We start from the raw sequence: 12,830 nt of genomic DNA, 5'->3' as shown, positions 1-12,830 counted from the left end.
CTCTAGATGATAACATTAAACACTCAATAATAAAAGTTAAACTAAAACGAGTCTTCTCCTAGATGTTCAAGACATTTGTCAAAATGTTTCTGTAACAAGACAGGGGCTGGATGCAAGCCATCGGCCCGCTCACCTTGCAAGCGAGCATCTTAACCGCTATGCAAAAGAGACAGGCTCGACGCAGTTCAGAATCTGGAGCGGCAGGCAGTGCTTCACACAACACTGCCCTTTACATTTGTCTTCTGAGTTACTTCAGTTCTTTTATCATCTTTTTTGAGATGATGTCTTCTGCTTCCTGCATATCTTTAGATATTTTGCTTACTGTACCGGCACACCCCCTAACTTTGAATTCATTTATTCTTTCAATTTGAGCTGCTAAATCCATGCAGACCGTCATTCTTGCAGCACACTGTTTAATCCTGCAGAAAGGCAGGCAGTCTGTAATGTAGTGTGTGCTGTCTGGGGACAGTGTGAGGAACAGCCTGTTGGCGGTGCACATTTTCCACAGACCCTCCTACTTCCAGATATAGAGTTCTTTGCAGTAAATGAGACGTCAATAAGAGAGAGCTATCTAACCGAGCAGGACTCTAGGACTGACACCTTGCCTCAGCCTCCTTGAGATTCCACTACACCGCTCCACGCACATGGAATACTACACGGGTATCATTGTAGTCTGGGCTTGCACCTTGTTGCCAGGTAAGCCTGCATCCTAGCAGCACCCTTCACCGCTTCTGTACAGTGTGCTGTCTCTTTATGCTGGAGTATGTGAATAGGAGTAGATTAAATAAATAGACAAGAAAGAACAAACAAGCAAAAATAAAAGTAAAAAAAAACATCAGTTTTTGATTATTGGAGTTTCCTGGGGGGGGGGTGTGGCTGAATGTGTCCAGCAATGCCAACATCAAAGGCATAATGCACGCTGATGTCATAGCTCTTAAATGCATGTTTGTCTTTGTTGTATGCTGTTTTTTTATTTTATTTAAAGGACCAAAGCAGTAGAATGTTGAGGAATTCTTTGCTAATGAAAGCAAGCTCATATCGCCTTGCAGAATCATTTGAATGTTAATTGTACAGAAATATAGCTCAATAGTTTCCAACAACTGCAAAGTGACACCGTAGGGGCTGCAGTATAGTAATGCCTTTTAATCATGAACAAGCACGGCCACTCAGTCAGCTCTGACAGAGCAGCTTTGTGTGCAATCATTTGACATACATTGAAGAAGTATATATTGCATTGCATGCATAGTCATATATTTTAATCATTTATTCATAAAAAAACGAAACATAAACTGTACTGATATATAACTCTTAATGAGAAGTTTGAGGAATACCTAGACGCTACATTTTAGACTCATTGTTGGGTAACACTTTATATTGCTGCTTATTAATGTTTTATAAATATTATATGCCTATATATAATGCATGCTTAATTACTATGTTATAGAGTGTTAGTAAAATATTGTAGATGGTTTATAACCATGCAATAGCCATAGACGAAATTACGTTTTTATAAAGGACGCAGCTTTTTAGCCACCTATTGTACTTTGGGATGTTTAAACGTAATTCTGTCTATGGCTATTGCATGGTTAATATAAAGTGTTACCCATTGTTGTACAGGTTTTGTAGGTGTCTAGGTGAGATGGAATGGGGAAAGCGAGTCTGGGAGGGTGTGTGTGTGTGTGTGCGTGTGCGTTTGTGTGTGTGTGTGTGTGTGTGCGTGTGTGTGTGTGTGGGATTGTTTACATTTTAACTTTTCTCCAGGAAAATAGTTTAGAACCAAATGCAGGTGCTTAAAAGCTCATACTGGATACCACAATGAGGAACGGGCCCAGACTATTACCCCTGCCTTGCTAAGTCTGCTTGCCAGAGCTTTGAGCTTCAGTACAATCAGATTGAGTCTCTTGGAAGTTTACCAAGGTTCCTTTAACTAACAGTGCTCAATTTATGATATCTGATAGGCAGTAGCCATTAACCTTTTTTATATTTAAAAAGAAAATAAAAGGGAAAAAATTATACTTGATTTTTTGCATCTGGAAAAAAGTTTTGAAAAGTTTTTTTTTTTTTTATTTCTTTTTCCTACTGTTGTTATTCACTTGGATGTGTGACATAGGATTTTCAAAAGCTTAATGTTTCTGTTCCAAGAAGGAAAAGCACAATTAGCTGGATTGCAGAGTGCTTTTTTTGCAAAGCGGTTTTTCTAATGAGGGTTTGCTTTTGCTGCACTGAATTTTTTCACAGATTCTGTGCAGTGTTTGTTATCTGGGAAAGCGTCGCTGGTTACGGGTCAGTTTTAATGCTGTGGCCTCAGTTCCAGTGTCTGTTTGTTTTCTTGGTGAGTCTGGGCACCCTTACCCAGTACTACTTCAGTGGCAATGCAGCTGTGGCAAGACTACCATAGCAATGCAATAGCTACAGCGGTAACATTTCAATATTGTGACATGCAGGTCCTGTGGAGCACAATGGTTTCACCATGGTAACTGAGAGCAGCTTCCTGGTGGCATATCAGTACCAGGCAAGGGTGCTGCCGTGTCAGGACCACTGGGCATTATCTGTGCCAAATCAATTGTGTTCCTCCAGGACTGGAGGAGTCCCGGTGCCATCATGGGAATCAGAAATCACAGCAGTCCTGTCACTGTAGCTGCATCCCCCACTGTGCAAACCTGCCTCTGGAAACCATCCTCAGCTAGCATGCTCTTCTAAGGCTTGTCTTCCCCTCTCTGTGTAGGAAGCAGGTTCAGTCAGGTCTCAGTGTTGAGAAGGGTTGGGTAAAGAATTACCAGTGCAGGTTCATGCTCTGCACAGCCAGAGAGGGGAGCGATATTTTGTAACGTTTTGGAGGTTGAAGCATGCTCTTGTTCTGTAGCCCTGCCTACAGTAACCGTTGTTAAGAAATAAGCGATTCCTGGGTTATAATTTCAGGTCCCGGTTCAGAGCACAAGGGCCGTCACTTTGAAAAGTAGCTTTTCCACTTGAAAGAAGATAAATGTGATGTCTGCTGTAGTCTGCTACCCATTACAGACAATACATTACTGGGGGGGGGAATCAACTTGGAGTCACCTGCAACACTCTGCCTCTTGTGCATTGTAGAAATAAATTATCACTGAGAAATATCACAAAGAACAAATGGGGTATTTCCTACTGTATAGCCGTTGGGGTTAATGGGGTTCCAGATGTACTGAGACATGATTCTAAGAGCTCCATTGAGGTCACAGGGGTGCTCTAAACAACATGAGATATACATTTGTTTTGATAACTGTCAAGTATGAAGTATTCCAAGTATGAAGTATTTTTGGACACACATTTAAACTGTTCCCATTAAGTAGGTATTAAGTAGTCACAGTATTGCTGAGACAGCAGCTGGCACAATTATATGGTTGTGAAGTGTCTTTGGTGCCATTTTTGCAATGTGTTCAAACTTAAGCGAGGATAATATATATATATATATATATATATATATATATATATATATATATATATATATATATATATATATATATATATCATATAGTTTTTTGCAAGCTGGCCAACTATAACTTCCCTGAAAGATCTTGGCTCATCACAAAGAGATTGTTTTTAAGAGCCCTTTATAATATATAAATCAACTTCATAAATAAAAATGTTTATTTTGTATTTTACTGTAACAGGGCCAGGGGTCTGAATGTCTGTATAAAAATACCTTTGAACAAAAGCAGTATAAGTAAGTCTGGAATCAGAGCTGGTATTCTTATAAGAAACTGCTGAGTTCAGTTTGTATATGTAGCAGTAATGTCTGTATGCCAGAATCAATTTAATACATGTGCTTTTCATTTCACAGTAGCATTGTATTTAATGTGTACCATTCTTAAACGTGCTGTATAGTTGGAATAGTGATGAACTCAAATGGGTTTTACTATCTTAACCCTCTGCTATGGAACCTGCAAATCCAGGACTTGTAGGGTTTGCAGGATTTTAAATCGCTTATTATTGCAACGTGAAGGAACCCCACAGGCCACCATGTGGCGCTATTATGTGTTTATTTTCTATATATACACACTTCAGTTTTGGAATATGCAGATAGGCAACACATAGCTTAAACGTTTTGATTGAGCTTCCTGGTACATAATCACTTCCTGGTACATAATCACTTCTTGATATATAATCAGTTCCTATAGAGTAGCTGCAACCACACCATGTGACTTACAGCACAGCTTGTCATCAGGATACAGCAGTTTATTTGTAGTTTGTAGTTGGGTTATTTTGATTTCCTGAATTACTTAGATTAACAGAAAACAAATAAGTGAAAATTTAGGGATTCTTGGCACAAAAAAAGAAGTTTCAGTGATAATGTTAATAAATGTAATAAGAGGTAAGGATTTATTTTTATATTAAAGGATTAGTCCACTGTTTTAATCTAGCTATTGAAACTTGAACAGTGACAGTATCTGAAACCTGTATATTTATATGACAAGCTGTACAAGAAGCTTGAGGTTTGTTTATCTAGGCAGTGAAGTATATTCATAGGAAAACCCCACTGAGACTGCAGTCTCTTAACCAAAACCAGAGGAGGGGGCGGGGGGCTGATGATGGCACTGCGAATCTTAAACAGTGTTGCCACGTTCAGATTTAAATGGAAACTTCAACACTGCCAAGCTTTTTCTTTTTTTTCTTTTTTAACTAAAGCTGTTATGAGACTTGCCATGCTTAGAGTGCAGTCAGGTCATTTTAAAAAACAAGCCCATAGCATCTTCAAAGCATTTGTGTTTTGTTGGAATTGGAAAAAAATATTATAAAACACATGTGAGAGATTGTGCGTTTACCAAGAGGGTGATAAAAGACACATGTGAAAGACATTATGTCCGAGAGGATCGTGGCAGCTCTCTCTCTCTCTCTCTCTCTCTCTCTCTCTCTCTCTCTCTCTGTCTCTGTGTGTTTGTGTAGAGATCTCAAGACTACTAAAACGACTGGTCTACACTCCCTTAAAGGTAGATACTATAGTCACAATGTAGGCTCAAGTGAGAGCAGATGTAACATTGGGTATCAGTGGAGTACTTTCATGTTGCTGTCCCCCAGTATTTATTTTTTTTACTATATTCATCTTGAGAATATTTACTCTTCCCCGAGCTGGTTTTTCCATGAGCCCTTCAGCTGACTGGGTTGAGTACTGTTTCACAAAGACACAACTGTCTACACCACAAGCTGAGCCTGGGGTTTGCTGATGGTCTCTGACCCTGAATTGCAGTACTTCTTATTTATGCCTGAGAAAGTCAGGACACTCTCTTTACATTTTCAATTGAACCCTGTTGAACGTGTTACACTGTTTTTATTATTAACTCCAGCCAGAGCCTCAGAGATCTGCATTTCATGCCCCTCCTCACTGGGAGCATTAATGGGATATTCCTGTCACATCTTTTTTCCAGTATTTTAAGGATATGTCAGTGTATGGGATATCCTTACTTTGGGCCTGAGTTATATATGCATATTTATTAGTTGCTCCAAATAACATGTTTGCTTTTTTAATAAAGATATGTTATTTCAAAGTGTATCGCTGCAGATACCGCTTTATTTGTATTGATTGTCAGGATCATTGTGGGTTTCCATGATCCTACATGACGTTTTTGCAAAGCGTTGAGGTAGTTAGTCCTACAATAAAAAGAACTGATCGGCGGGTGATTTTATTTTTTTTATTTTTTAATAGTTAATGACCTTCACAATGGGATGCATACATGTTAAAGACACAGTCTGCATGCAAGGCTCATACTTTCCAGCAAACTCTTTATGATGGACCACAATCCTCTCACTGTGTGAGTCATCCCTAACAACCAAAAATATATCACAAACCAGGCTTGATTTATGTGATTGATTTGTTCTATACATAGTTATGGCCAAAAGTTTTGTATCACCATATAGAATTAACTAATTTTGCTTCATAAAGTCGAATGAAACCTGCTGAATAATGTTATGTTAATGTTACATCCCGCTTTGTAGTTTTCCATATACTTTACAAAAAAAACTAACACACATTTTGTAAATGTGATATTTTGAAATCTAACATGAAATACTGCACTGCTAGTATATCATGTTGTAGTTTCTGTGATTACATGATGTTAAATAAAATATCTCATTTATGATCATAAAGTTGTTTTTTTTAATGTCTCAATCATAAAATTCTAGGTGATGCAAAACTTTTGGCCATAGCTGTATAATGCACTTTGGTGGGCCATGGTGTTCCATTGTTCATTCAACAGGGCACAACGCAAGTTGCTAAATAAGCAGCTTTCACTCTTTTACATGGGGGTTAGGTAATGGCAAGGGGCCGCGCGTTTGGCTTGTGTTTGAACTCCCTGGAATTTGTCTTGCAAGCTGACTCAAATGAAACCAAAAATAAGCAGCCAGCTGACAAGCTGTGAACCCCTGTGATACGAATTTAAACAGCCTGGTTTCTTTCAAAGCTTCCTCAGAATAATGGGTTTTCATTAATGGGCTCTTAACTGCCCCACAGTGGTAGAGTCAAGTTTACCAAATACAGTGGCACGTTCAGTCACAGCTCCCAGAGGTGTTTACCTGTATGTTTTAGGGCATACAAGTCTTCCTGGAGGTTTGCGTGAATTGCGCTGTGTACTATAGTAGGGAAAAAAACATCTTTTGATTGAGTCCACCCCTAAACTGTGAAACGTGTATTTCCAGGAACCATAACAAAGCATATCAGGAAGGGCCTTTTTTGGGGTAATTTGACATGTGTGTTTCCTACTGTCTAGGCTAAAGTCAGGAGGAAATGAAAAGACTGGGTTAGGGCACTCAGTGTCAGTGAAACAGCACTTTATATTACAGGGCATGAATCACCATGTAAGTACATTGTAATAACTGGGCAACTGGCAATAGTTCCTGCTCTTACTCACTAACTACTGTATGATTACATAGAAAAGGCCATGTCTACAACATTCTGTTACCTGCTGTATTTACATGGTGACACCATGGTAAAGGCTGTTTCCATGTAATTACACACCTGTGCCACCATTAGTTACCATGTAATAGCGTGGCATGGTGTATTACATGGTAATAGTGTGACATGGTAATACCTAGTTATTACCATGTTACTACATGGTTATGCCACATATTGTAATGTGCTGCAGAGGAAGATGAGAGGGAAAGAAACAGAGCTGCTTGCAGTGATGGAGGGGGTTAAGTGGAGTGCACAGAAGCTCAGCCTCTGTTCCTGATGTAGATGTTAGCCAGAGTTTAAGCTCCACGCTTTGGTCTCTATTCTTAAGATGCTCGTATAAGTCAACACCAGTGTCTTGGAAGCAGCCCAACCATGATCTCTTGGGAAAGGAAGTTTTATGAGTGGCTTCTTTGGACGACGGCTTATCTCAACAGAGGAGATGAGCAGGGAAACGGAAGAAATGAGACAATCTGTAATGGGTATGAACTGGAATGACCCTCATTGGCTTTAAACAAAAAAACATTTGCAATGGTGAACCCTTATCATGCCTGTAGCTCCTTTACAGTGGCTTCTGTGTGCTACTGCACTGTTACAGAATCGTACCATTCCTGCACGCTATACCTCAAAGTTGCTTTTATTTATTTATGTAAAATATTTAAGCTGGAAACCCCCATTGAGATGTATCACCTCATTTACAAGGGTGTCCAGGGCTCGTCGCTGTGCAGGTCTAGGTTTACAGTTGGGAGCTCACAGAAGCTGAAGGAGCTGATTTGACTGTACAGCATTCTGGACTGAGGTGCTGAAGTGCAGTGTAGAAAGAATGCAATGGGGCCAGTGGAAAGCTCCCAAGTGGAATGAGTTAAAGAGCCTGCAATTGTTTCTCTTTCCTGTTCATTCTATTGCCCATACATCTTAAACCTATTCGAAAGAATAAGAAAGCCAAAATAATGGTCTCAGAGATGCCAAGTAATACAACAGAAGTGACAATTTTAATACCTGGACCACGACACTGCAAGAGGAAGAACACACTGCCAGCCATTCTCAATAGGAGCCAGACACAGGATGCCTGGCTCAGGCTGTGCCAGCCATTATCCTTTGATTCTTTGTTCCTATTTAAGAAAAGCACAGCTTTGTGTCACTATCTTGATCCTAATTACATGTTCAGAATAACTCTTTTGCAACAGCAAAAGAGTTATTCTGAACATTTCCAAAGATTTCATTTAAATGTGTTGTTAGAGTAATAAAACAGTGCCTTTGTGGATAGGGTGTCTATGTTTTCATAGTTTTTCAGTCAGAAAGGCCTGAGCCAAAGCCAATTGGTGAAAAACAAATGATCCTGACAGGGAGAGAACTATTCAATCATACTGATATATTTTTTATTATTATTAAAATGCGATTTAAAACCAGGATGCATAGGAGGCCAGCTGTATAAAGGAATTCCTCTTGAATATATAAATAACAGTTTTCATTTGATAAAATAAAGAGGTTTTCACTCCGTTTGACTTGTACCGTGTTTCATCTGGAGGAAGGAGGGGAGCCAGCAGACAGCAGACTAATGTCAGATCACAGTTTCCTGACAATGACTGCATCACACCAGCAATACAAACTCACATTCCATCAGCCTGCGCTGCTAGGAGCCATAAATCTTCAGGTACTATTGGCAGCTTGTGCTTCCCCCCTTCCCTGCATGTGTTCCAATAAGAGCAATGATGAAACCTGACCCGCACTCCTGGCAATAAAGGTGCTTTCAGTGGGATTGCTCCCTCGAGTGCAGGCAGAACCATAGCCACAGTGTTGGTGCTCTGCAGAGGACACTGAAGCCCACAAAGAGGCCAGTGTCCACGGCTGCCCTTGCCGGCCTAGCCAAAGCTAACAGTCTTTGCCTGAAAGCCGCTAGCATGAACAGCCAGACTGCTATCTGATAAAATCTTCCCCGCCGGCTCCAGATCTCACGGCTGTTGAATATAAACCGGGTATTCTCAAGTTAACATCTGCTGCTGTTGGGTGAGGACCCTGCTTTCTGCTCCTGGAGAGTGGAGAGTGTATTGAGAATGGCCAGCCATCTCTGGTGTCAATGCCGAGTAGAGCTCTGTAGAGTAGGGCTCATGACTCGTTGCTTTTTGGGACATGTACAGTATCTAAACTAAAGTGTCCACCTCAAGCTGCTTAATAACTCACAGTAGCTATATTATTGTGATGCTAGCTGGGAGTACATTTGTAGTCCTGTCTTTACCCTGTGCAGCATTACCGATTATAATAATGAATCAGTACATTTAGCATAAAGGTGTAAAATACATGGAAGCAGTAGGAGGTGTTTTCTGCACATATATTCAGTTCTGTTCCATTAACTGTGAAACGTAACACTCAGACTGGTTAATCACATATGTAGTCGTTTCAGTACAATGGACAAAAATGTTGCAGGATTTTTGCATGCTATATGCTATATGCTGTATGCAGGTTGCATGTGCAATTGGAGGTGCACACTGTGGTGTTCACTTACTTGAATCCAATGAATCAATTGCTGTGCCTTTATTGTCTGTTACACATCATGTCATGTTTCTACTTCCAGGTGGCTCTGACTCTTTCAACATTGACACTAAAGAACCCAGAATCATCCAGGGGTCCAAGGAAGCTCAGTTTGGATACACGGTGCAGCAGCATGAGGCTGGGGGGCAGAAATGGTAAGAAGTGATTGCAGGAGCGTGGAAACTCCTTGGCACGGGGCTGGGCAAGGTCTCTGTGCTGTGTGTATGCTTGGAGCTTTTGTTTGTGCATGCTGGTGCGTAACGCTGGCAAACCTTGCAGTATTTGGGGCACCGTACAATCATAAGGGGATTCTGATTTGGTTTTGAATTTCTTCAGTGTGTGTTATCTTCTGTTTTTTAAAGTTTTTTTTTTTTCTGGACTGGTTTAACTGCTGTCTGGAATTAAAATGCATGTTGTATGTTGATTTTATTATAAGGCTCCTAATTTATGTTAAAGACAAACCCCAGTTTTGCGGTAGTATATCAACAATTAATCTGAGCGCCTGGAAGAATGTGAATACTCAGATCTTGCATCTTGCACCAGTGGTGTCTGGTCCAAGCTTCAGCCTCAGCTTTTGTTCTTCTGCTGAAATCCAACGCAACACAACAGGTTTTAAATGATGAGGCAGCTGTCAGAGGCTTTAATTGACTTATTTTACTTGCAATATTAGTCATTTTGATGAGAAGTTAGACCAGACTGTAGCATTCATTTCCGTAATAGAGTGGCATTCTAGTTTTAGGTTTTGGGTTGGAGCTGCGGAACACAAAATAAAAATAAAAACAGACTTGTGGAACAGCAGGTACCGGGCAGGGATGAAGTACAATTTGTGCACATAATTACATCTGCAGGGAATGTTTCTCCTGGCTCGATCTGACAACCTACACTGGGATGCAGAGTCCCGTACAGCTAGTGCCTCACAAGCCCATGTTGATCAGTGCTGTTATACGATCCTAAAACACTGAGGATCGAAAAAACAAAAAGAGATACATCAAAATAAAAAGGAGATCCCAATAAGCAGAATTCATAACCTGCTACTGCTGCAGGAATGTCAAGGGGAGAGGAAGCATGTGTGTCTGCAGCTGAAACTAGGCAAAACAAAGTGGTGAGCCAACCATGTCTGGATTGTGATGCGTGCACAGCAGTCTCAACAGTGAATGTAGTAAACATTCACCCAAGAACCCTACTTTAGTGTGCAGCTGCGTTTGATTACATGTACGGGACAATGCAGCTTGAATAAGGTCAGTCAATCAGCCCTGGGTGAAACACACCTTGTGTAATGTAAACAAACTGGTCAGCCAACATCCTGGATTGGGAATTCTAAACTATGGAAGAATGTAGTAAACATTCAGGAAACCCAGGAAATATAGTTTTGGATCACTGTGGATTTAACCCTTTCATGCGTGGCGACCTCATATGGTGACACATTTTTTTTAATTTTAGTCTTTATATGGGGACATATGGAAGACACAACTGCATGATGACCTCATACAAGGATGGCATTTTCCCCCCATATAAAGCAATGGATTTTTTTTGTTTGTTTGTTTTAATGAAACATGTGTTTATTATGTGTCTAAAACTACTTTTGTTTCCCAGCTGTTTTCAATATCTCATGCATAAAAGGGTTAGTAAGGTTTTAAGGAATTATATACATGATGGGGGGTATTTTTCTGGGTCTCTTCTCAGAAACTCTGCTTAAATCTGGCTTGGATTACATTTCAGGCACCAATAAAGCCAAAAAACAACCTCAAAACCTTTACTTTTATACTTATAAATAACAGAATGTTTCAATATAAAGTAGCATTGACCCAGATTTGTAAAATGAGTTATATCTGATGCTCTCTGGGTCTGACTGCAGAACTGCATGCCTGTTGCAAAAGTCTAAGCCATTCCTTGTATACAGAGATTCAAGAGGAAGCATGTTGCACTGAACGCATTCATTGATATAACAGCTTGTGTTTTCAACAGGATAGGGGAATCTGATGACTGTGACATACAAGGTATATACATTAAAAAAGGATACAAATCTAATGAGATTGAAACATTGTGTTATTTTTTCCATCAAATTGTTTGAGGAAAGGGTTTGAATTCCTGTCGTTTTTGGTATAATAGATTCCTTTCTGGTATTTCGGGCATGTCTGCTGGCACAACAATCTTTTGGCAAAAAGCTATTTAAGTTATTTTTCTTCTTCTGCGGTGAAAGACTGTTATGCAAGACAGCAAGGTGAATTCCTGTCTAAACGATAATGTTACAAAATGAGAAACAGCAACTTGAGGGTGCTTAAGAAACCCTGAATGATCTCACGTTGTTGTTTACTTCTAGCTTTGTAAAGTCAGAATAGAATGCATGAGGATATTGAACTCGACAACAATCTGAGATCATGCGTGAAGAACGAAATAGAAGTAGCTTTCAGTTGAAAACTGCAGCATGCACCTTTGAGGAACAAGAAGGCTAAACAATGAAATAATGTAGTAAATATTCACCCAAGAGTCCTTGAACGTGTTACAAAACACCACATTTATAATAACAAGGTCAGTGAATCAATCCTGGGAGGGAAACACCCATGGGAATAATAGGTCATAATGGAAGTGACAGGGGAATCATTTATCTTGCATACCTGTGGCTTTGAGTCCATTCCAGGACCTGGTATTGCGCACGGATGAAAAAATTCAGGAGTTAGTGAGATTTAGTGAGCAGGAAATCGACTACAACACTATTCCTAGTTGCCAGATCTATGTCCTAAATTAGAACCTGGATCTTGACAGTGGTAATGCTAAATCAACTGAAGTCAGCTTCACCAGTAGCTGGGCCATCAAGATCAACCAAGCATTTCAGAGTCTGATTTAGAGCTGCGATCCACTGGCAGCTGTACGTTGAAATGCTGCAGCTGTTTCCGAAACAGAAATAGCCTTTTATACAACCTGTGAAATGAATCTTTAAACATTTTGAAGAGACTGTTTCACAACAGTGTTGCTCAAGAGGTGCCTACTTCAAAGCTGTGTCCTGTGTTGTTCATATCGCAGAAATATATTTTTGATAGTTTTGTTCACGTATCATGAGTCATAAATCACCTGGGGAATAAGCTTTCTTTTCCTAGCCAGGAGAAAGAGAATCTCTATCACAGGCATTGTAGTGAGGGGTTTTGTTTAGAGATTTTCCATTTACAAACACACAAGTGCAGCGAGGGCTTAAATTATGGTTGCACACCCCTAGTGTTCAGACTAACTTCTGAAATTCAGCCTTTAGGAGTCTTTTCAGAAGCAGCCTCATGGTTGATAAGGAACATTATTGTGGTCAGTAAGTGTGGTAAATTACCATATAAGCATTAACTGCAATACAGAATTACAGAAAGCACATATTATGTGTTATTAATCTGCTACGAAGTTA

General features: G+C 39.9%; 1 protein-coding gene across 2 annotated transcripts in view; it reads left to right on the top strand.

Moving 5' to 3' along the window:
- The first annotated feature begins 562 nt into the window (after positions 1–562).
- LOC117429657 (integrin alpha-11-like) overlaps positions 563–12,830 on the top strand; it is a 39,346-nt gene continuing 27,078 nt past the window's right edge. For both annotated transcript variants that reach the window (XM_058999062.1, XM_058999063.1), the window contains exons 1-2: positions 563–696; positions 9,489–9,600. In XM_058999062.1, the coding sequence (XP_058855045.1) occupies positions 645–696; positions 9,489–9,600 (164 nt within the window). In that variant the 5' untranslated portion in view covers positions 563–644. The remainder of the gene's footprint in view (positions 697–9,488; positions 9,601–12,830) is intronic.

This window comes from Acipenser ruthenus, chromosome 24 (assembly GCF_902713425.1).
Source record: "Acipenser ruthenus chromosome 24, fAciRut3.2 maternal haplotype, whole genome shotgun sequence".
Lineage (NCBI taxonomy): Eukaryota > Metazoa > Chordata > Actinopteri > Acipenseriformes > Acipenseridae > Acipenser > Acipenser ruthenus.
Note: the sequence above shows the minus strand (reverse complement) of the source record. Positions and strands in the feature narration are given on the sequence as shown.